At 45.6% G+C, this 23,451-nt stretch overlaps 3 protein-coding genes across 8 annotated transcripts; all 3 read right to left on the bottom strand.

The window, feature by feature from the left end:
- Positions 1-130: 130 nt before the first annotated feature.
- On the bottom strand, positions 131-6,712 carry nox5 (NADPH oxidase, EF-hand calcium binding domain 5). Of its 3 annotated transcripts, XM_054777863.1 has the most exons (17): positions 6,410-6,711; positions 5,036-5,740; positions 4,807-4,957; positions 4,527-4,737; positions 4,207-4,444; positions 3,978-4,131; positions 3,725-3,897; positions 3,437-3,619; positions 3,221-3,353; positions 2,990-3,129; positions 2,722-2,910; positions 2,606-2,650; positions 2,411-2,535; positions 2,265-2,349; positions 2,088-2,187; positions 1,852-2,018; positions 133-1,762 (listed from the first exon to the last, which is right to left on the bottom strand). In XM_054777863.1, the coding sequence occupies exons 2-17, from the start codon at positions 5,153-5,155 to the stop codon at positions 1,631-1,633; spliced, it is 2,346 nt and encodes a 781-aa protein (XP_054633838.1). In that variant the 5' UTR covers positions 5,156-5,740; positions 6,410-6,711; the 3' UTR covers positions 133-1,630. The 3 variants fall into 3 exon arrangements, with proteins under 3 accessions (XP_054633837.1, XP_054633836.1, XP_054633838.1); XM_054777862.1 differs by having other exon boundaries at positions 131-1,762; positions 4,527-4,957; positions 6,410-6,712; XM_054777861.1 differs by having other exon boundaries at positions 132-1,762; positions 4,807-5,740.
- A 1,465-nt stretch (positions 6,713-8,177) lies between these two features.
- On the bottom strand, positions 8,178-15,766 carry rpgrip1l (RPGRIP1 like). 4 transcript variants are annotated; one of them, XM_054776645.1, is made up of 25 exons: positions 15,668-15,766; positions 15,309-15,392; positions 15,085-15,214; positions 14,695-15,005; positions 14,400-14,499; positions 13,519-13,611; positions 13,330-13,435; positions 12,774-12,920; positions 12,629-12,702; positions 12,416-12,555; positions 12,229-12,335; positions 12,103-12,153; positions 11,857-12,027; positions 11,649-11,766; positions 11,126-11,560; positions 10,932-11,056; positions 10,483-10,849; positions 10,176-10,408; positions 10,006-10,101; positions 9,770-9,908; positions 9,558-9,655; positions 9,298-9,484; positions 9,140-9,224; positions 8,924-9,060; positions 8,178-8,719 (listed from the first exon to the last, which is right to left on the bottom strand). In XM_054776645.1, exons 2-25 carry the CDS (start codon positions 15,382-15,384, stop codon positions 8,595-8,597), a joined length of 3,651 nt encoding a protein of 1,216 aa, XP_054632620.1. In that variant the 5' UTR covers positions 15,385-15,392; positions 15,668-15,766; the 3' UTR covers positions 8,178-8,594. The 4 variants fall into 4 exon arrangements, with proteins under 4 accessions (XP_054632620.1, XP_054632622.1, XP_054632621.1 ...); XM_054776647.1 differs by having other exon boundaries at positions 15,318-15,392; positions 15,668-15,765; XM_054776646.1 differs by having other exon boundaries at positions 15,676-15,743.
- A 152-nt stretch (positions 15,767-15,918) lies between these two features.
- On the bottom strand, positions 15,919-23,400 carry tph2 (tryptophan hydroxylase 2 (tryptophan 5-monooxygenase)). The gene is made up of 11 exons (XM_054776651.1): positions 22,838-23,400; positions 22,614-22,730; positions 22,353-22,536; positions 20,678-20,778; positions 20,520-20,587; positions 20,251-20,447; positions 19,653-19,788; positions 19,453-19,579; positions 19,285-19,380; positions 17,903-18,036; positions 15,919-16,375 (listed from the first exon to the last, which is right to left on the bottom strand). The coding sequence occupies exons 1-11, from the start codon at positions 22,997-22,999 to the stop codon at positions 16,201-16,203; spliced, it is 1,497 nt and encodes a 498-aa protein (XP_054632626.1). The 5' UTR covers positions 23,000-23,400; the 3' UTR covers positions 15,919-16,200.
- Positions 23,401-23,451: the final 51 nt, after the last annotated feature.

Raw genomic sequence — 23,451 nt, 5'->3', positions numbered from 1 at the left:
TCAGGACAGTGTGAATACCCAACAGAAAATGACATTCAATCCACTTTTTTGCCAAGACTTTGGCTTTTTAAAAAGGTTGAGGTCTTAAACTTTTGATCAGCTGATGAACAGCCCATTTCACTTTAAGCTTGTTTGCAATACATTTTTTACTTCTTTTTTTTTGTCTCACTCCCATTTCTTCTTTTTGCATTTTGAAGCTCTACTTAAAATCCCCTTACCATCAAACAGTGCAAAAGGTAAATTCTTAACATTTTGATCAGGGGTGTACAAATATACATATATTATACATTGTCTTGCTATTTTTTTTTAAATACACAAAGTCCCCTACTAACGAACATCCGACGTGCGAATTGTCGGTGATACGAACAAAGCCGACTGGTCCATATTTTCATGTGTTTTGCCTATAAAGTCCATATTTATACTGCTACATGCTTGACCAGCAGAGGGCACTGTGACACTACTAATGGGACCAACAGCGGTAAAACAGGAGGGGAGAAGAGAGAACGCTACATTGTTAGCTGTATAATACAACCCGGACAGAGCGTGTGATTAAAGTTTATTAAGAGTTAATAGGCCTGCTTAATTCTGCACCATCCACAGAACACTACCTCTTTTAGAAGAGTCTGACGACGACGATTTGTCCTTTTTTTTCCCCAATATCACCTCCAACTCCACCACAACGATGTATGCTCGACCACTCCTCTTCAAAGGTAAATAACATTTATCATTTAACATTATTTACGTATTATATCATTTTTATTATTGTTTTTTTCATTAATTATCCTCGTTTAATTTTACTACTGCATCCAAACTCATATTTACATACATACTGTATATGTATACAAGTACATGTAGTACCTATATCATTGGTCATATTACCTTTTCCCCTACTTAAGAACAATTCGACAAAAGAACGGTCATCTGGAACCAATTGTGTTCGTTAGTTGGGGACTTAGTGTATTACTATTTCTTTTTTTTGTATCAGTTTTGGACTGAATTGATTACTTTATTATTGCAGCAAACATGCAAAGAAAGCTAAAGGAAACATTTATTACACAAAATTTCTCTGCAGAGCTCCTACTTGAAACCAAACCACTTTACTTCATAGAGCTCATTCGTCAAAGTCAGTGATATTTTACAATTTGGGCTATGTACATTTATGTTGAATGTGACGCACTGAGAAAAGGGGGGTGTACAAAATCTCTCCCCTGCTCATTTTTGTCCAAAACATTTTAGAAGACAACTAAGATAGCAGTTTGTAGGTAAAATAGCCTAATTGTATGTAGCTAAAGCTAGCCAAGTGTATGTCACATATTCAAAGTTAATTGTACATAATGTAAACTAGTTAATGTAGTACAGTTTAACACAGCTAATTGTGTACAAAGTGGCTGAAATGGAGTATGTGTAAATAGAGCAGGCTAATTTAGGCTAACTCACTAACGGCTAACCATTAGTGGTAGTGCTGACAAAAAGCAGCCAGTCCAGGGAAGTGAGTCAAGTTGGCAGTAGTGTAGAAAGACCCACGTAATTGGTGTCCTCTGAGCAAGGCACTTAAATGTTGGACCTCCACATTGCTTAGAACAGTCAAGTGGTGCCCCCTACTGTTTGTTGCCCCCTGAATGAGTCTTCCTCAGAAGTTTTCCTTGTAGAAATTGAAGCTGAAGTTTTCACACTGAGCTTTGATGACTTTGGCTAGTGCAGGAGAACCGCAGTAGAACACATGCACTTTGCCTTTGTTCTCCTCCGAAACCTTCTGGAACACCTGGGGACAACGTGAGAAAGAAGTGGTCATGTGTCTAGCTCCGCCTCGTTAACTGCTATTTTCATCTTGCGACAACTGTGTACTCTCACCTTCCCCCACTCAGGTCGTCCAGGTTGAGTTCTGGTCCTCAGACCCGTAATTGAGTCGCGCTTCTCTTTCTTGGCTAGCAGATCCAGCGCCATTTGCAGGCCGATGGCCTTCATGTCGTTCTTACATAAGGCAGATGTCATGTACATATGCATCTCCAGGAAGCGACCTGCCGCACAACAGCAAAAGGAATGAGGTCATATGATCCGCGTCATGGCACAGCATCTTCACGTGTCACCTTCAGGTTCCTCGTCGGCCTGGTCCAGCTCCAGTTTGGTCAGGAGGCTGACAAACCACTCGAAGGACTTCTGGTCACGGTTGATCCAGATAAAGTCCACCTGAAGGACAAGCAAACACCGAGTCACACTCGGCAGTGTGCTGAGGTGGCGGCAGCCGTGGTCGTGGCGTCATTTACTTTGCGGAGCTTCATTTCGCTGTCCTTGATGTTCTCGCACCAGGAGTAGTTACAGTTGGGACAGTTCTGCTTCCTGCGGCGGTACCTTCACCCACAAGCACAGTGTGTCCTGAGGGCTGATGGTGGGCGGGACAAGAAGTTCTCACCTGTACATGATGCTTTGCAGGATGGAGGCGAAGGGTGTGATGCCAATGCCCGCCCCAATCAAGACGGCGTGCTCCGACGCAAAGATCTGTCTAGTTGGGGTTCCGTAGGGTCCGTCTACGTAACACTGATGCGTGACGTGGAGGAGGTCACATGGTTATTAGGGTCAATGTGGTCGAACTAAACGTTTTGCTCACCTTGATGTTGCAGAAGCGGTGATTCTCGCCAAACTTTGCAGAAACCTGCAAAAGCACATAAAGCAGCATCAGCAGGTCCAGCAGGCTGATTGGCTCTGATCAGCCACGTGATCTACCTCTCTAAGGGGTGGGGCCTCGCCTCTTTCTGCGGGCCCCAGTTCATCTGAAGAAAGAGGATCTTGTGCTGAGGTTACAGGGGAGGCGCTGGTCCGGGAGCCGTTCTGACGATACATGGTCAGCTCAACAGCATCGTCATCATTGGACGCCACGGCACCATTAAAGTGCGGTGAGTTGAACAAGTCATCCTGGAGGGGTAGAGGAAGACTGAGTTGAAGAAGAGGTGGCGGAGGGGCGTCTCTTTGACGACCCTGATTGTTTTTCTACCGGAGTCTTTGTCAGCTGTCTGCTCCGCAGGCTTGCTGCCAGCCTCCTCGGACTTTGCGCCAGACTCTGAGGCTGCCTGAAGTACTCGTACAGGCGGTTGGTCCACTGGCCCATCGAGCGGATGTGCAGCCACAGACTATCTGCAGTTCAAAGGTCACCATGCAAACAAGCTCAAGAGACAAAAAGCTCACAAGCTACAAGAAACACAAGAGGTTGTCCTGAAATACATACCCGATTGTTCCGGAGCGCTGCTGATGGTGAACGGGTGCCACTCATACTTGGCGATGACCGGAATGTTGATGTAGACGTAATCTCCTGGTTTGAAGTGGAAAAACTGAGGGCGCTTGATGACCAGATGAGTAACCTACATGGCGTCGAAACCACACGTTAGCGCTGACTTGTTAGTGCAGACCTGCTAGTGCAATGATGTCACACAGAGGTCATCACCTTGGATGGCAGCAGGTTGACCTCAACGATGTACAGACCTCCCATGCGGGACACGGCAATTCCAACTATCTTCTCCAGCAGGAAGACCAGTCCAGGAACCACAAACCACTTCCAGAAGTTGGCACAGTGGACCATGAGCAGTGACCACACCCACACATAGGACAGATGAGACCAGTAGAACACCTGCCAGGTCGAGACAGAAGTCACTTTGGAAACATTTCATGGCATTGACGACAGCAAGATGATCACGTCTTCAAGGAACCGCCCACCCCCACAGCATTATCTTACTTCAAAATGGCCACTGCGTCGTACAAAGGTGCTGGAGCATAGCACCATGAGGCAGATCACCACCTGAAGAACCACTCCAGTCAGTGACGCCGTCCCCTTGACCCAGCCGATCCCGGGCCGTGTGGTGAGCAAGTATTCCCAAAGACTGAAGCCGCTATCCTTCGACAACTGGGCTGAAACACGCCAACACACACAGCTGCTGTCGTTTTTGTTGTGTGTTTGTTCCCATGTAGGGTAATTAGCGTGTACGTACCAAAGTTGAAGACGTGTGCGGTGGTATGTACGAGAGTGTAGCCGAGGATGGCATAGCCCACAATCTGATGTAACAGGATGTTTTGGTCCAGAGGAAAGACCCTCACCACCCACGTGGCTCGCAACCATGTCAGACAGCGACGCAGCATCAGCACCTGCAAAAGAAATGCTAACATGATAGAAAAACATTACTTCCTGTCTGGTGTAGCACACTTCCCGTCTCGTGTTACCATAACAAAGGTGCAGTTGAAGTTGAGACACTGTCCGCAGCCTTTAGCCAGCATATAGCAGGCGCTGCCGTGGCGATGCTGCAGGACGGCGCCGACGAAGAGCATGAGGCTGAGACAGGCATAGCCGCACAGGAAGAGGAGCTTGCGACTGTTGTTGTGCCAGTAGGCTCGGGTCAGGTAGCGAGGAGTCTGACGCTTCTTCTGGTCAACGTCTGGAGGCTTGAGCCAGTTGGCGGCGCTGATGAGTTCAACAAATGACAATGGTTATTGACCTGCCATCCCCTTTACAAACATTTAATCATTGAGGAGAACTTTCCCACCTGATGGTTAGGTTCTCCATCACCTCTGGAAAGTTCTCCAGCTCGGCCTTGAGCTCCTCAAAGGTAATGGCGCCGCTGTTGTCTTTGTCGGCTGACTCAAAGAGTGCCAGCGTCAGATCGTCCAGTTTCTCCTCTGGTAGCGAGATGGCGCTCTCCCGCAGACACGACTTCAGAACTGTGCGCAACTCGTCCGGATCGATGGAACCACTTCCTGTGTGACACCCCCTCCTTCTTAGTATTGTTAGTAGGCTATGTGCGTTCTTGCAGGTGCAGTTCTCACCGTCCACATCATAGACCTGGAAGAGGAACTTGAGCTTGTCTGTCTCGTTGCCATGGATGAGCAGGTCGAGAGCCTCCAGAAGCTCGTCCAGGCTGATGGAGCTGCTCCCGTCCGAGTCGAAGAGCGCAAAGAAACGCTCAGCGAAGAAAGACTGGGACACATGGGTCACATGGTGTGTCACACCACTCACCTGTTCAATTACGTGACAGTCACACACCACATGACTGACCTCTTTGACCTTGAGAGCGGTCTTGAACTCGTCCAGGTCAATCTCTTTGTCGTCTCCCGCGATGCTCTCAAATTGTTTGGTAACCCACTCCAGCCAGCGCGCGTCTTCGTCTGCACTCATGACGACAAGCCGATGCAACAGCTGTGTCCTACCAATGCATACGCTGCTGACTGCAGGGGGATCAGAAGATTTATGGACAGGATTCTACAACACGAGTCTGTGAGGACCACCTTCGACCAGTTACGTCTGGACGCATGACAATAAAACACATGTTAGCAGACACTATGTTTTCTTGGTTCGTCTCACTCGAGCAAGGCTGTGTATAGTATTATAGAGCAGTGACATCAAAGAATACACAGAAATCAACAGGTGAGTATAATAAATATAACATATTATTAAACGCTGCACAAAATGTACATGTGTATACACTTCTCTACAGTGTCTGTTTTTCCCCTATCCAATATGGCCACAGAGGAAATTTAGTATTTTCCCAGTTCACACTCCTAATGTACAGTAATGGTCTTGTCCTACCTGACTCCCAGGTGAGACAACAACAAAAATGGCAATTCAAGTCAATTCACTCAAAGTCTTTAAGAGGGACTGGCTCGCCACGGCTCCTGTCCTTTGGGCGACTAGTTTGTAGTCTCAGGAACCCTGCAGCAGAATCCAGTGCTGAGAAACAGAAGGGGAACAAAAAGACCCGGCCTGGATAGGCCAAACAAAATTACTCAACTGCCTTAACTACATTCACAAGTTATCCATTAGTATTTCAATTACTTCTACAAACACAAACAATCATGAATAATGCTAATCGTTAATATACAGCCATGGAAAAATTATTAGACCACTCGTTTCTTCAGTTTATTGATCCATTGTAATGCCTCGTACAACTAAAGGTACATTTGTTTGAACAAATATGATAACAACTACAGCTCATAGGAGTTTAATTTAAGAGCTGACATCTAGCAACTTCCATGGTTTTCTTGATAACCAAAATCACTTAAGTTCTTAAGCTATAGCATTGTACTGCTAAAAAATTCACTCTTACGAGCTATTTGTGTTGTTATTGTTATATTTGTCCAAACAAAAAGGTACCTTTAGTTGTATCAGGCATTAAAATGAACAAGAAACTGAATAAACAAGGGTGGTCTAATCATTTTTTCCTCGACTGTATACAGCGCAGTGCAAAAGTTAAGGCAGTACAACTGTTATTTGAAAAAGTGAACTCACCAGAACAGACACTTGAGTAAGGTGGCAAATGAATGTCAGTAACGGGGGACATGGGGATGCAATAGTATTACTATTTTGTTTTACACACAGCTGGAGCACACTTAAGCAGCACCGTGACTCAAATATAATTAGATTAAAACTTACGTCTTAGTCGTTGTTTCTCTGCTCGTCAGTTGGTAACTGTGATGTTACTGGACATCACAGGAAAAGGAGAAAAAAATCGACTGGTGTTCAAACTTTTCCTTCTCAAACTTCTCCAAACAACCAAAGGTCAGGATTTATATCCAAATCTTCCGTCTAATGTCGGGTTAATACGTGTAGAACTTCGTACTTTTACTGGCGTCACGGAGCAGAATCAAACACATCATCCATCTGGCTCGCATTGAAGCGATAGTGTTGAACATGGTGCTGAAGAGCGACAATTTGTTTTTTTAAGTTGCCGGCACGTCTGGGTACTGCTAGAAGGTGCTCTCTGATTGGCTACTGACGTAGTACTGCCAGAAGGTGCTCCCTGATTAGCTACTGGCTTGGCAACACACAGCGCTCTGATTCGCCGAAATGAAACAGTATATTATCAAACTGTGGCAAGATGTTTGTAGATTTATTTTAGATAATATCTGCTGTGATTTTGAGCTCCTTCTGCAAAATGTTCTTTTTGGCTTTGTCGAGAATGATGTTGACTAAGAATATTTTTTAATTAATCTCATTTTAATTCTTGCAAAATTCTACATCCACAAATGTAAATTTGCCAAAGTAAAACCCCTCTTTTATGTCTTCATGAAAGAACTGAAGCTGTACCTCCAATCAATATCCTCTCTTAATAACAAGAAAGCTATCAAGACTATATAAATCTGTGTTCCCACTTCAATATCCTTAATTCAATTTAATTTTCATTGCTCATGGCCCCTGGTAATTACTACTATCTTTTTTTCCCCCCTAAATTTATTTATCACTTTTCTGTTACTGTATTTCCTTAATCTCTATATGACTTATGTATGTTGTTGTTATCCAACTGTTTGTTAATGCCCATGGTTTGACACTGTTATTGTAAATTGTAAGGCATTAATAAAGCTGAATGAAAAAACAAAACAAAAAAAAACAGTACATTATCAAAAAAATTCTTTTCTTTCTTTTTGCAAGTTCCCAATGTCACTTGTTGCTTTACAATCACTTTTCAAGCGAACACCCTCCATGTAAATGACTATGTCAAAGTGGGTTACCTTAAACATCTACAGATTTCCTACTGTTATGGTGTGTGGTAAGCATGGGTGTACCCTCGGTTAGTCTCGACCAGAACATCTTATCAGAAAGTCATGTCAGTCTAGAAGACATGAGCCTGGACAGTATCAGTCTTGATGACATGGCTTTTTATCAAGACATAAGCCTGGATCATGTCAATCAGGAACACGTCAGTCTAGACCACATGAGGATGAAATATCATCCAAGAATATGTTAGCAGAAAGTCAGTTTAGTCTAGAAGACATGAGCCTGCTCCAGGTCAGTCTAGAAGACATGACCCCGCACCAAGTGAGTCTGGAAGACATCAAATTGATTTGGATCATGTCAGTCTAGAACACGTAAATCTGAAACAAGTGAGTCTAGAGGACAAGCCTGGACCAGGAGTCCAGAAGACATGAATGTGAATCATGTCAGCCAAGAAGACATGACTCTAGACCATGTCCATCTAGAACAAGTAAGCCTGTACTGTAACAAAAATAGTTCTGTAACTAAAATAGACATAAAATTATGTAAAAAGTGTTTTTTTACCTGCTGCTGTTGGAAGTCCTCATCCTCAGCTGCCACTGAATCTTCTTCATAGTCAGCTGGAGGTGACAAGCATTCCCACCTGCCCCCCTCCCTCCATCACTCACCCAGCTCCTTCCAACAACATAGGCTACATGGGATTTCATTTTCACATAGAAAACATTTATTTGTTTAAAAACAACTTCACACAATAAACTTCAAAGGACCTCTTCTTTTACATGGTCACATATGGTCATGGGACCAAGACCAGGTTAGCAGCTGATTTTGTAACATTTTGACCAACTAACAACGTGTGTGTGGTCCACCGCATGATCACATGACAGTGGGAGTTTGATGCCTCGGGGGAGGAGGTATAGTACACCTTCACTCCCCTAACTGCCTGCAGTCACACAGACTACATTCTTCACTAGCAGTCTGACAGTCGACCACAGCCTCATCCTGGGTCAAATATCATGAAAGTCAGTAGGCTTCTTGTTGTGACATCTCACAACTAGCTGATGTACTGTGCTAGCCTGTAATATGACCAGTGTCAGTCATGACTTTTAACTGACTGACAACGATGATGTCACCGCAACAGCGAGGAGAGGAGACTTTTCTCAGCATCCGGCTCCTCAATGATGGCGCGCAGAGTCTCCAAACCCTCAAAAGACACGCTTAAAGTGCCCACCAGCTCTCCTCCGTCCTCCATAACTGCAACACACAAAACAGACATATATGTAGTATTTTTTAATGATACATACAGGATATAGATGGAATGAATATGAATACTAACAGGCAAAGCATAGAGCTTTGTGGGACACCAGTAAGAACCATAATAATCACACATAAAAAAATACAAGTAAAATAAAATAAAGCATTATAGCTTGGGGATAAGAAAGTTGGTAGTCATCAGACCGTTGAGGTTTGTCTCCATCACGTTGCCTCGTTTGTGCAGCAGGTCTGGGATGTTCAGGAAGGCCACGCCCACATCCTCACACTCCCTCTCCTGCTCCTCCTCCTCTGGAGGCTCACTCACCACCGTGAACCGAATTCTGTTCGACAACAAACATTCAATGTTAGGAAGGTAGGATGGTGAGAAGAAACAGAAGGAAGACGGGGGACTGGTCTCACCTCTCCATGTGTGGGTTCTTTCCTCGCAGGACATCCCTCAGCAGCCGGCGTCTTGGCCTGTTGGTGTCGGCGTCCACGGGAATGACTGTGGAAGGAAGTGAGCTTTTAGAAGACAGCCGTAAATAAGGACACATCATGCCCATATTACAAGCTCACACCTTTGCTATAGTTGAAGCTGACGCTTTTTCCTGGGGGGGGTTTGGGCAGGGAGAGGGGGGTCTCCTCGGTGGGCATGTCCAAAAAGGAGTACTCCACAAAGAGACGCACCACGCTGCTGTCCTTTGACACCCGAGACTCTGCCTGCAGGCTGAGAGACATGACCTCCACCCGCACTCCCTCCAACACCTGAGGATGATCACCATCAACCACATATTGCCTGACAAGACGATGACGGCATCATGAGAAGATGTTCACTGACCTTCGTGGCACTAGCCACACGGTGGACAATGCCGTCGTCACTGTCGGACTGAGTCGAGTCGCTCCGATTTCGTCTGCACCCCGGCGCCATCTCACCATCTGTGGAGAGGAAGTGTGAGTCAGCAGGGAGTAATGGTGTAAAACCACAACTAGGAGAAACAAGACAGGAGTTTGGCTGAGGGGTTCTCGTTCATTGCGGTGAAGCAGATTCACCTTGAAGAACGTCTCGGTTGGTGTCCCAAAGTTCCGAGGTGCCCTGGGAGCTCGAAGGGACCAGCTGCCCCTCAGAGAGCACAGATGCTTCGTCCTCATCTTCTTCCACTGCTGGGCTGAGAACCGTTCTAGACGACGCCTAAAAGCGGACGAGCAATTAATGACTAATTGTGTTGTCACCAGACATGCTCACAAACAAGATACATATTATCTTTGTGTGTCTTTGTGAACGCCACCTGCTGGACAGGACGCGTGTCTTCCAGGAAGGTGACTCTTCTGGCAGCCTGTGCCTCTTTGCCCAGAATTTTCTTTGTGGACTTTAGTGCCGCTTCCTAGGGAGGGAGGACAGAAGACGTTAGGACATTTGCACACAAATAAGTGCCCGCAGGTTACCTTGTGTCCTGACCTTTGAGGCAATAGTGTTAGAATGAGAGTGGGAGGACTCAAAGTGGCCTCGGTGTTCCTTGGTCTCCTTCATGCTGCTTCGCACTTCCTCCGCTGGCTTTTCCACTGGGAGGACTGTGGACATTGTAGTGGTCTGGAGCAAGACCGGTGGGGCGAGGTAGCGGGACTTCCATTTGAGTGAAACGTCAACTTGGCCAGCGTGGCGTCCGGAAAAGTCGTACAGGTCAAACTCTCCTAAAAACGAAACCGGGAATACTTTCAGAAGACCCTCCAAAGGAAAAAAGAACAGAGGACACGAGAGGATTCACCTGAGATCTCCTTGTCCTGGACCAGCGACTCCAATGGAATACCAGCTTTGCCCAGATAGACGTCCATCTGCTCCTCCTTGTAGTCAAACACATAAAGGTGAAGCGCCTCAGACCTCAGGTACTGATCCAGACAGGCATCCATCAGAACCGAGTAGGACTTGATGTCGCTGAAGTGAGGGTCGCAGCAGTCGTGCATGGTGGAGGTGGGGTAGTCTGGGAAGTGGAAGAACTTGTAGACCACATACGGACTGGGCTGCATGAAGGATCTGGACTGGAGCTTTTTGCAACTGCGTACGATGATGTCCAGTTCATTCCAACTGCTGTTTCCTGGTGGAACCTGAGATTGCGTTTGTGGCTCCAATCTGGACTGAATATGGAACATGCTTATGATTTAAATAAAATAAAATAGACCATGGTGGAAATGGACCTCATGTTGTCTAGGCGGGTACCTGCCCATCATGGCTTCCAGCTTCCGTCAGCCTGTCTTTGTACAGATGTCCACTTTCTGTGATGGGAACACGAAGCTTGATCGAGTAGTCTAGCGATCCGAACAAGCCCTCTTTACCAGAACTTCCTGAATGTGACCAATAATGATGATGTCATACTTGAAAGGAAGTCACCACAGGGCAAAAGAAGTACTCACCAACCAGCGGAAGGCTCCCAGCCACCGTTCCCTCTTGCAGGAGGAGGCGGTGCAGGCGAAGCTGCGTGCTGGCCACCGTCCTCCACTTGAGTCCAAGAGCTTGGTGCAGCTCCACACTCACAGTGTGTCTGTGGAGGTAGTCCAGGAAGTTGTCATCCACGCTCACCACATACTTTGATGTGAAGCCGTATTTGGGAGCCGGGCCCGTCACCACTGGAGTGGCATGCAGATCAAAGAGGTAGAAGGCGTAGGTGCAGAAGGTGGAGGGGGCGGGGTCACCCAGAGTCTCCAGGGCATCTGGTGTCAGAGTGGCGCCGACTATCTGAAGCTCCAGAAGGTTCTCTCCGTCTTCTAGATGGAGCGTTCCATCTTCATCTGGGATATTGGCTTTGAGGACAGAGCTCTTGGTACTGTAGGCAACATCTCGCAGCTGAGCTGTCAGAGGAAGTCACGGGAACTTTAGAACCTCACAATGCTTCCTGGTGTTGCCACAGTAACCACAGTGAATGTCAAAGACGAGTACCTTGCAGTTTGTGGATCTTGGCGTCCTTGGCGGCCACCATCTGCGTCTGATGTTCCAGCTGCTGCGTATATGTGCTTTTGTCACACTCCACCTTCCTCTGCACGATGTCTAGCTCCGCCTGCAAATTTGCTAGCTTTAGCGTTTGAGTCTCATCAGCTAGCAAGTGGAACCCAAAATGGTGAGGATCTTCTGAAAGATCTGCTGGTACCTTGAGGTCACTACTGATCTGGCTTTCCATGGTCAGCAGCTGTCTGACCTTCTCCAACTCCTGGATGGTTTCAGCATGAGCATCTTGATGTTCTCTGATGCCGCCACCACTTGGACCATCCTGCCCTTCCTGGAGGAAGCTCAGCTCTCCGGCACGTTGGGATTTACGGTCCTGTAAGAAGCCGCGATGAGAATGATAATGGTACCCTTCTGTTATGGTTAGCATTTCGCCACGGCAACACCTCACCTTGATGAGCAGCAGCGCCTCCGTTAGTTCAGCCACATCGTACTCATTGGTCTACAACACAAGTAGACATGCGTGTTACAAGATATGATCGCAACATGGCAACACACGATGGCAGGGCCTTCTCACCCTGCTGTAGACATCCACACGGCGTTGGAGCTCCTTCAGCTGCTGCTTCTGCTCTGCAAGCTCAACAAGAAGTTTCTGGTTTTCTTCTGTCAGCTTCTCGCTTGTGTCTAATCCAAATTAAACCCAGTGTTACCCATCACTTCATATGGGGCGGAGCAAGTTAATGTCAACAATGGAAGTCACGCACCCCTCTCAGCCTTCACCTTGTCCAGAATTTGGTTCTTGTCATGAAGGTCGGCCTGCAACGCTGTCTCCAGCTGCGCGATGTGCTGCTTGAGTTGCTGTTCTTGAACGCTCCACTTCTGCTGCTGAGACACGTCAAACATGCTGTACCAAGACACACAACATTGTCATAGCTTGCTCTGGCGGGGTGGGAGGAGCTTTCAACGCAGCGCCTCACCTGTTGACCAGCTTCTCGTTTTGCTCCTTCAGCAGCTCCTTCTCCTGCTCAGCCTCGCTGAGACGCTCCTGTAACTGATGGCGGATAGAGTGATTAGTGGAGGGAGCAGGGGCAGGTCCAAAGGGAAGCCACGAAGCAAAAGTACCTGCTGCAACTTGGCATGTGACACCTGCGAGCTCTGTAGCTGAGTCCTCAGCTCCACGCTCTTCAGACGTTCATCCCTCAGCTGAGACGACAAGTCAGCCACCTTGGCCGTAGCTGCGTCGTAGCACGCTTTCTGTGTGCGCTGACTCTGCAAAACATGGTCCACACCTGTGACGAGAGGGCCCTGCTCTATCTTGTTAACCTCCAAAATACACATAAAGCCCCTTTAAAGCAGGGCTATTCAAGTTAATTAAATCAAATTGACACATTTTCAAAATTAAGGATCGGTGGGGCCGGACTTCTACCGTCAATATTATTCTTACTAGGTTTATAATGTGACTACCATACCTTAAAAAATTACTTTATCAAATGAAATCACAATATGTTTACACTGCTTAAATATCTTCTCTATGACAGTGGTGCTTTGCTGCTCTACTGCAAGACCACTATCCAAAGATCTTCTATATGACAGGAGCACACTGCTGTATTTTAGGATTTACGGCAGAAAATCTTGTTCACGATCCTCTATATCACAGTGCTCTGCTTTAAAGAGTCACCTCTTGCAGCTGCAGGAAACGGGCCTGTAGCTCCACGATGGCGTTGGATCTTTCTGACAGCTGCTTCTGCAGTTTAATCATGGTCACATTGTTGTTAATCTGCGACCTGGTGGCCAACAACAGCCAAGCATAAAGTCATCGGCATCACCATCATCACCACCACCATGGGTGTAGAAGGCGGGGTTTCACCTGAGTTCTGACTTGTTTTGTTGCTGAAACGTCACCTGTTTTTCCTCCTCCAGCTGCGCAATGCGCCTCAGTTGCGATTCAATCACGTTCTCTCTGCCGCATGAAAAAAACAACCATCTTCATCATATCATCACCACAGCGACATTTCGCTTATGTAGCGCCAATTCACAACAGAAGTTATCCCAAGTCATTTTACACATGGAGCAGGTCGAGAACCACGCTCCTCAGACATTAAGGAGAACTAACTTAACTCCACATGAGCAAGCACTTTGTCACAGAGGCAAGCAAAAACTCCCTCTGTGGAACAAACCTCAAACAGAACCCAGGCTCTGTGGGAAGACGGTCTGTCTCGACCACTTGAGTTGAAATACAGTAGTATACAGAGATAAAAAAAAAATACAGCATAGAGGGGTTGAGGGTGGAGAAAACAATAGGTGCAATGACAGTTATTTCAACAACAGTCATGGCCTATGGCAGCTTTTTCAGGTACTATGGTGCCTGGCCATGTCGTGCTTGGTATTTAAACTCCATTCTAAATGTTATAGGTAGCCTGTGCAGTGAAGCTAGTCCAGGAGATATATGATCTCTTCTCCTGGTTCTGGTCAGAACTCGTGCAACAGCATTTTGGACCAGATGGATGGTCTTTACAAACTTGTTTGGACAACCTATTAGAAGATAGTTGCAACAATTAGCAATTTGAGTTGGACGAGCATTTGAATTGTTTGTTGAATTAACATAGGGCATAGAGTTGAGGATGGGGCAATAGCCTCCGTAAATTCCTAACAGTGATGATGTGAGGTGACAAATTGCTGCTAGGTTGCGCCATTGTGTCACGTCCACGGGTGGTGAGAGAGACACTTGGAGATGGACATGGTGCTCACAGATTTCGTGTCTTTTCACGGGCCTCCTCCAGCAGGCTCTGTATGTATGGTGTGGCCTGGCCGGTCGGAGGTCTGTCGTCTCCTGCCAAACTTCTGGCACCTGTGTGCAGGAAATGAATGAAGACAGTGATCATTGACTTGTTCTAGAATTGTCAACACAGGAGGAGAGCATTTGTCCACAACCAATGAAGCTGTGTTCAAATGTGTCACCACAGTAATACATATTGCATTGAACGGTCTGCCATCATCATCAGCATCCCACCACAAAAGAGAACAAGATAAGAATGTGACCTACGTCTGGGCGGAGTCAGCAAGGGGGACGAGGCGTCATCCTGTTTTCTGAGGCCCGGGGTGATGCGTGACTGGACACGTCCATAAGGCGAGCGAGCTCCACTGGGGGATCCGAGGAGCTGCTGCTTGGCCACAAACAAACGCTGCTTCAGCCTCTCGTTCTCTGCCTCGAGTGCTCGGACCTTCTCCTGGAACTCGTCCATCATATCCTCCTTCTCAGCATCCAGCCTCCCTGATACTGGTGGACCGACACCACTGGCCAGCTGCTCCATGCGACGGCGGTCCTTGACCAGCCTCAAAAGCTTGGTGCCCAATCTATGAGTTGAGGTGGCGACAACATGGAAAGTTAAAAAGTGAACCAAACTACACTGAGCTGTTGATGTCGGCGTATCACTTCTTGATCTTGTCCTCCTGTTGGTGGATGTGTTGCTTGAGGACCAGCGAGTCCTCGTGCAGCTGCAGGAAGTTGTCCTCCAGCTCCTTCCTGGACACCCGCGACAGGTCCAGACGCACTCGAACATGTTCTGAAGGCGGGAAAGCAAAGGTAAACAGCTTTTTCACACATTATATCCTCTTATTTCACATACAACAGAGCTACACAGACACACACCCACACACCTTGTGTACCTCTCAGGGGGTTCGTGATGTATTTGACAGGCTCCTCTGCCGCTGTGTCCTCCAGTAGAAAAGACATCTTTTACACTAAAAACACCCATTAAATATTTTCAATGACAACACTAAAAGGCTCATGGTACACACTTATGGTATACAAACGTTGAATGTTGCTGTTGAATAGTGTACCAAATTCAAATGGAATGAAAGAAAGACAAGAAAAAGATGGTGACTCGACGAAACATAGTTAACATTAACCAGCTAGCAGCTAACTCCTGCGTCTAAACTGTCAGAATTATAATGAACACACTCATTAGATGTATTTCTGGTTTCTCTCAGCAATAGAAAATATAAAAGTAATTTACCCGTTTACTTTTGATTCGGTCGTTCCGTCTTCGCACAATAATTTGATTCAGCTGGACAAGACAGTTGCTAATGAAAACAATTTTCTTCTTCGTCCTCCTACTCCTTTGTAGGTTCGTGCGGTAGACTCGAGGCGCTCATCACTGCCACCCTTCGACCATTGCGTCCATTACGTCCTCAGTGTTGCAGGTGAAACGCAAACATTGTCTTGTATCCCATAACTTTTTTGAAAAATCCCTGTTAAAAAATATTTCGAATCTGATACTAAATTGCACAGCAGTTCAAATGTAAGACGTCAAATCCTCTAAAGCCTTTATGTCAGTAAGGCCGTAATTATGAATATCTGCTATTCAGATAGATCGACTGGCTGATGGGAATGTTCCAGAATGTGGTGGGTGTTAAGAACGCACTGTTGTTTAGAGATTGTGACACATTTAATGGATGTTGATATACATGTAGGTATGTTGCTCTTGTCAATGCTGTGGACGTGATCTTCATCAGGTGAGAGATGAGCTGAAGAAGCAGAAGCGTCAATTCAGATGCCCATATAGGTGTTCATCTTGCCCAGAGCGTCGCACACAGTGGTGAGGTCGCTGCGAAGGTCCTGCACCACGTTTTCGATGCTCCTGGTGTCTTTGAGGAGGTCCACGCTCTGAGTGTACGGGTTGTAGTACACCGAGAACGGACGCTTGATGGTCTTGGCAAACTCCCTGCGCAAAAAAACAAGCAGCGCAACCATAATGCGTGGCCATGTACGGTAAGTAAGTAGCAGTAAGCATGTGTTGTGATAGTAATAGGTAAATAAGTAGCAAAGGTTGAGTAAAAGCAGCAGTAAGACTGTGTTGTAGTAGTAGTACTAGTATGTAAATTAGTAGTAATACGCATGTGTAGTACCAGGTAAGTAGTAATAAGCATGTGTTAAATAAGTAGTAATAATGATGTGTTTTAGAAGTACTACTGGTAGATAAATGAGTACTAAGTAAATAAGTAATCATAAGCATGGGTAGTAGTTAGTAGTACCGGGTAAATAAGTATAAATAAGCATGTGTTGTCTGTAGTAGTATCCATCCATCCATTTTCTATACCGCTTCTCCTCATTAGGGTCACGGGGGTATGCTGGAGCCTATCCCAGCTGACTTCGGGCGACAGGCGGGGTACACCCTGGACTGGTCGCCAGTCAATCGCAGGGCACATATAGACAAACAACCATTCACACTCACATTCATACCTACGGACAATTTAGAGTCGCCAATTAACCTAACATGCATGTTTTTGAATGTGGGAGAAAAAGTAGTAGGTAGATAATAAGATAAGTAGTAATGATCATGTGTAGTCATGTGCAGGTAAATGAGTGGTAAGCAAATAAATAGTCATCAGTAGTAGTACTGTAGTAGTATTAGTAGTATAAGATAAGTAATTATAGTAATGAGCATGTGTAGTTGTAATACTGACTAAATACTAGAGGTGTCATGATACACGGAGCTCATGAGACCAGACCAGATGATACAGGATATTGGGTTCACAAGAATGAGACGAGACAATATTTTAACATTACGTTTAAGAAAACAACAACAAAATAAAGAACTGGACAAATAAACTTTGTATTTATCTGAGTCACAAAACAATGCAGGTGCATTGTGAAATGTTTTATAACGTTGCATGCATGACCTAAGCATGATGCATTTTATTGTTTCTTTTTTTATGTTGTTTGTTAATGAAAACAATTGCAGCTGCTACTACGATGTGTACTCATATAAAGAAAACAAATGTAAAATAGATTGCAGCAGATTAGCTTTATGTTTACACTAAAACAACTACAGTTCCCATGCTACTGAGAGAGACAAAGCTAATATTGCCTGTTTGATCAAGTGTGGAATTTCTACAGCTTCTACTTGGACCTGAACACCACTCAATAAAAAAAAAAAAAAAGCATCTCACATCACAATCACCCGAGCAAACGAGTGACACGGGGAAAACCCAAGTGCAGCTTGGACTGCAAGGTTTATATTGTGCGTGAACCACTTCATGTGCGGTTCCAATCCTGCCACTTCCATATTACGTGTATTATCATTCACAGTAGTGATGCCATGGCACAGTCTGCATCTGGCTGCTTTGTTCTCACGAGACAGTTTTTCTCTTAAACGAGAAATATCTTCACTTTTTAATCTCACCCCTCCTAAATACTGTATGTATGTGCGCATGTGTTAAGTAATGAGCAAGTTTAGTGAGAAGTTTACCGCATCTTCTGTTTGGCCTCCTCAAAGCTCTCGGAGACAAAGTAAACGTCCTGGAAGGTCGTGATGAGACACTCCTGGCTGCAGGTGGTCTTGGGGTCAAAGGTCTTCACACAGGCCTTCTCTGACAAAGCATGCTGGGGGGAAAAAAACAACGCAAATGAAGAAGAACTAGAACATGTTGTGTAGAACACAGGTCTCCCACCAGCAGGCAGGAAAACTTTTAGAAGCAATTATTAAAATAAAAAGAAAAAATTATTTAAAAAAAAAGTTTTGTAAATAACTGTATACAATTTATTGATTTATTGTAAATGTATACACATTTTAGCAATGATTTTATTTGAAAAATAATATACAGTACATTTTACACACATTTTATTTTAGATTACCGCAGTACGGTCCGCCAGAGGTTTGTGGGAACACGAGTCAGTCTGTGGGCTGAAAAAGTTTGGGGACCAGCGGTGTAGAATTCAGTGACGTGCGGTGAGGCTCATGGCTGGTGAGGCACTGACTTTTTATGTTAATACGGGTTGCTCATTAAGAGGATAACCAAAAAAAAAAAGTGGAGAATCATTCACTTTGGTTAAAAATGTTTACAAAATGTTTTCTGACACTTATTAGATGCATTTGCGTTCTTAGCTTTTATTTATATACAAAGTACATGCAGCCTTTCGTTCTCCAGGAGAAGTCCTGACACTTTGTTGTAAAAGTCTGATCACCACCTGGTGAGTTTGGTTATGTAATCCTCCGTCTTGACAAAAAAATTCACTCATTCATTCAACAGAGCATAAATATATATTGAATGCATTTGATTTTTTTCCTCTGTGGAAGGACATCAGTGAGGAGCACCTTAAAGCTCACGCACACCACCACTCCTTCAGGATGCAGCAGAACTGCAAGTGAGTCCCGTATGGCATTTCCATGTATTTTATTGTCCAATTAGCAAGAATACTGACTTCACACTTACATTAAAGACGTGACACAGGCTGTAGAAAGTCATGGTGTATAACAAATGTTTCTGCAACATTATATTATTGGCAACATGCTGACAAACACAAACTGGCAGGTGCCATGAGCCCACTCAGACGGGGCTTGCGCACCAAGCAAAGGAGCCACGCTCACAGTGGCCTCACCTGAGGTTTCTTCACTGCATTCGATCAGGACATATGCAAATTCTGTGATATTTTCTTAAGAACATGTTACAAAAAACAATTAGAAGTATACACAAAATACATTTATAATACAGTTCAATGGACAAATATTAATATTTATCAATCATTATTAGTTTTTGTATTTTTCATCATGACAGGTGAGGCTCAGCCTCCCGTGACTGCACATCACTAGTAGAACACAGATTTTACACTCTGTTTGCGTGTGTGTGGTACCCTCAGTTCTCCAATAGATGATAGCAATCCGGCGCCGTACGCTCTCAGCCGACCTTCTTGTTTGCAGAGGCCAAACTCGATGGTGAAGAAGTAACACTGACAAGACACACACACACACGTCACCACAAAGACACACTGTGTGGACTGTTGCTGTGCATCCACACTCACTGTGGCCAGCTTCTGCACATCCTCATCAGAAGCTCCCAGAGACGCCAGACCGATCTCCTGGGAGAACTGAGCAAACTTGGGATCAGCCAGCAGAGGAACATGACCCAGGAGCTCGTGACACGTGTCCCTGAAAGACAGGAGCACCAAAGAAAAACATCACTGCTTGATCAGTCGTAAAGTGGTTTGGGTATCGGGCTCACGGTTCGGGAGTGTAGAGCGGGTCGGTGCTGTGACGGACATACTGGGTACAGTTGAAGACTCGATAGGCCAAACCTGCAAGGAAGTCCCGAGGTGACAGGTAGCCGGCAACGGGTCGCACAGTGAAACCGGACCTCTCTGAAACACAACAAACATGGTCGAATTTTTACTGACTGGGGGTGACATGGCTAGAGGTGACCTAACTGGGGGTCATTGTACATGATATGGCTGGAAGTCGTACGACTGGATGTGACCTAACTCAAAGATCATGAGACTAGGTTGACATTACTGGCGGTGATGTGACTGACACAAAACTGGAGGTTAAATGAATGGAAGTCACATGACTGGAGGGGATAAAACTGGGGTGATGTGAATGGAGGACATGACTGGAGGTGACATAACGGCAGGGTGGCATATGACATGACCGAAGGTGAAATAACTGAGAAGACACATGACATAACAGGAAGTGGAATGATTTGGGGTGACATGACTGGAGGTCACGTGACAAGGTGACAACTGGAAGGTCATGTGACTGGGGTGATATCACCGGGGGTCACACATCTGGGGGAGGTCAAACTGGGGGTGAGACAAGAGGGAGACCTCTGAGGAAAAGTGAGACGTCTTCCAGCTGAGGAATGTTGTCCTCCCGGTAGCCGCAGTGCTGGCTGAGCAGGGGGAGGTTCTTCAGGTACTCTCGGCAGGCGTGAGTGGGGTACAGCTTGTTGAGCTCCCTGAAGACCACGCCCCATGTGCGTACCTCCTCTGGAGTGTACTCAATGCGAGGGATGGGCTGACCGCTACAAATAATGAGCCCGCTTTAGAGAAGAGAGATTTTCCATGCTGGATGAATGTGTAGGAGGAAAGCTTACAACTTGTACTTCATGGCCACCTCCACAAAATACTTCCTACGCTGGCGGTAAAGTTCATCTCTGAAGCCCTAAGAGCACAAAGCAAAAGAACATTAAACACACTCACAGTGGGCGTCGTTGCTCCACCATTATCCTTAACATAGAAACAAACAGCCTACCGGGTGGTCAGCGTCCAGCTCGGATCCATACATCAACACTCTGTGGGAACACTGATCTAGCTCAGAGATCTTCATGGGGAACCATGGAACTTCCTCATCATCTAGCATCAACACAAACACACCACCTTTGTCTCTGACATGTACATGACACCATGATAGCACGAGGATGACATGATAACACAAGGACAAGGATATGATAACATGAGGATGAGATGACACAACATGATTATGTGATGACAACATGGGGATGATGATTTGATAAACAAACACGAGGATGATATGCTAACAAGAGGATGACACAATGATGACATGGGAATGATGATATGACAACATGAGGATGAGATGACGCAACATGATTATATGATAAAACGATGATATGCTAACATGAGGATGACACAATGACATGGGAATATGATAACATGAGGATGAGATGACACAACATGAGTATATGATAAGACAATGATGATATGCTAACATGAGGATGACACAATGACATGGGAATATGATAACATGAGGATGAGATGACACAGCATGACCATTCTTTGGTAACAGAAGGATGATGCTATGACAACATGAGAATGGAATGACAGCATCATGATTATATGAAGGTAACGACATCACGATGACAACTACATGGGACGATGATATGATAACATGAGGATGAGATCATTCCATAAGGATAAGGAAGTGATAGTATGAAGATTGGATGACACATGATGTCTATATGATGGTAGCAACATGGGGATGACACAATAACATGGTGTGATCATATGATAACATGAGGATGAGATGACACAACATGACGATTCTTTGATAACACAAGGATGAGGCACAGAAGGATGATGCTATGACAACATGAGAATGGAATGGCACAGCATCATGATTATATGATGTAACGACATCACGATGACACAACTACATGGGATGATATGATAACATGAGGATGAGATAATTGCATACGTATAAGGACGTTATAGTAGCCTGAGGACGGGATGACAACATGATGTCTATATGATGGTAACAACATGGGGATGACACAATAACATGGGATGATCATATGATGACAACATGAGGATGAGACGATTGCATCAGGATGAGGACATGATATCACGAGGATGACGAGATGGCATACGGATAGCAAGATGAGATGACACAAAATGATATGATCAACAACATGCTGATGATAACGTGAGAATGAAATGTCAGCACAGGCATGAGACGATTGCATGAGGATGAGGGCATGATGATATCACAGGGATGACAAAATGATGACATACTATCTGTATGTCATACAGATAGCAAGATGAGAAGATACAAAATGATGACATGATCAACAACATGGTGATAACATGAGCATGAGATGATAACATAGTGATGACACCAGGATGGCAAATGAGAATGACTATGCGCTCACAACAAAGGGTGACAAGATGGTAACATGAGGATGGCATGATAACTCAAGGATAATATGGTGAAAACATGAAAATAAGAAGATGAGATGACACATGACAATGATATGATAACATGAAGATGATATTATAACTTGGATGTTGAGAACATGATAACATGCGGTTGACAACATAACATGTGGAGGATGACATTCAGGACGTGAGGATGATGACCTAAATGAGGATGTTGTCTAATCGGGGACGCCTGATGTCGGAGGTGAGCTCACCCGCCTGGGCAGCCCACACATGAGCGGGCGTGTTGAAGGACAGGATGTTGACGTGATCTTTGAGGAGCTCCAGCAGCTCGTTGAAGTCCTTCTTGCTGCAGCTGCAGTCCGCAAAGATCTCCACCTCGTTGGTCACACGTTTGGATGGGCGTGACTCGATGTGGTTCAGGTTGACCCGCTTCTCCTGCAAAGGAGGGGAAAACGGGATGAGAGTCACGTGACACGTGTCAGCCGACCTAAGAGATGACGGCGAGGTTTCACCTGGAAGAGTCGCAGAGCTCGGACCAGACAACCGACCTCGTTCTTCAGCGAGAACACCACTGCCTGACTCGGCCCTGCACAAGTCTCACTGATGGGACTGAAGGATGGGCGCCGTGACTGCACAGACACACACAGGAATACCAGTGTCACATGACCAAAGCCGCACTTAAATAAGTCACAAGATGAAAAAGATGAGGGTGGAGATGGATGAAGGTGAACGTCACCATCTGTCCGCCTGTGTGGCGCAGAGGCGGTCGTTGGTCCAGCATGGCCGAGTCGAAGGAGAGGCCGCGGCGGCTCCAGTACTTGCTGGAGAACATCATCATGGCGGGCTGCATCCTGGGGAGTGGTTCCTGGTCGTCCTTCATCACGTGAGAGGACGCCATGGGGAACCAGTGGGTGTACGAGTACCAGGACTGGTCCAGTATGACAGGTCTGGTGACACCTTGCTCGCCAAATACACACCTCTGATGTCTTGCCGCTTTCAGCACGCCGGTACTGCCTGCCGGTGCTTAAATAGTGACACAGGCGGGGGAGGGCCTAAGGGAGGAGGAGAAAAATCAATCGTCATATTCCTTTGATATAAGCAGATGTGGTTATGACGTAATAGTAAAATGTTAATGATACATTTTGTGACATATTTGACATATGACATATTTTTTGTGAATTCTTTGATGTTGTATTCAATTGTACACAGTTTGAAGATTGTCTTTGTTTTCCACCTTTGTGTGCTTGTGCGTAACACAAACTTGGGTGATAACGCTGGCGAGCGCTCGCCCGCTGCAATTTCCTGTCAGTCAGGAAATGAAAGAGACGCCTCTCTGATGTGCTCCTGCTG

Source organism: Dunckerocampus dactyliophorus, chromosome 5, assembly GCF_027744805.1.
Source record: "Dunckerocampus dactyliophorus isolate RoL2022-P2 chromosome 5, RoL_Ddac_1.1, whole genome shotgun sequence".
NCBI classification, from domain to species: domain Eukaryota; kingdom Metazoa; phylum Chordata; class Actinopteri; order Syngnathiformes; family Syngnathidae; genus Dunckerocampus; species Dunckerocampus dactyliophorus.
Note: the sequence above shows the minus strand (reverse complement) of the source record. Positions and strands in the feature narration are given on the sequence as shown.

Bases quoted from the DNA above. Each gene is read 5' to 3' on its own strand.
- tph2 (XM_054776651.1), bottom strand. From the start codon at position 22,999: ATGGCGTCCTCTCACGTGATGAAGGACGACCAGGAACCACTCCCCAGG. The intron at 20,779-22,352 runs GTGAGCTCACCT...TGTTGATGCTAG, and splicing joins TGTGTGGGCTGCCCAGGCGG to ATGATGAGGAAGTTCCATGG. The intron at 19,789-20,250 runs GTCTCCCTCTTG...GTTGTGTTTCAG, and splicing joins CGTCTCACTTTTCCTCAGAG to AGAGGTCCGGTTTCACTGTG.
- rpgrip1l (XM_054776645.1), bottom strand. From the start codon at position 15,384: ATGTCTTTTCTACTGGAGGACACAGCGGCAGAGGAGCCTGTCAAATAC. The intron at 15,215-15,308 runs GTGTGTGGGTGT...TCCCGCCTTCAG, and splicing joins CCCCCTGAGAGGTACACAAG to AACATGTTCGAGTGCGTCTG. The intron at 11,057-11,125 runs GTGAGTACTTCT...GGTCACATTCAG, and splicing joins TGGGAGCCTTCCGCTGGTTG to GAAGTTCTGGTAAAGAGGGC.
- nox5 (XM_054777861.1), bottom strand. From the start codon at position 5,155: ATGAGTGCAGACGAAGACGCGCGCTGGCTGGAGTGGGTTACCAAACAA. The intron at 3,354-3,436 runs GTGATGACCTCT...GACGCCATGTAG, and splicing joins TCAACCTGCTGCCATCCAAG to GTTACTCATCTGGTCATCAA. The intron at 2,651-2,721 runs GTAGATCACGTG...GTGCTTTTGCAG, and splicing joins AGGCCCCACCCCTTAGAGAG to GTTTCTGCAAAGTTTGGCGA.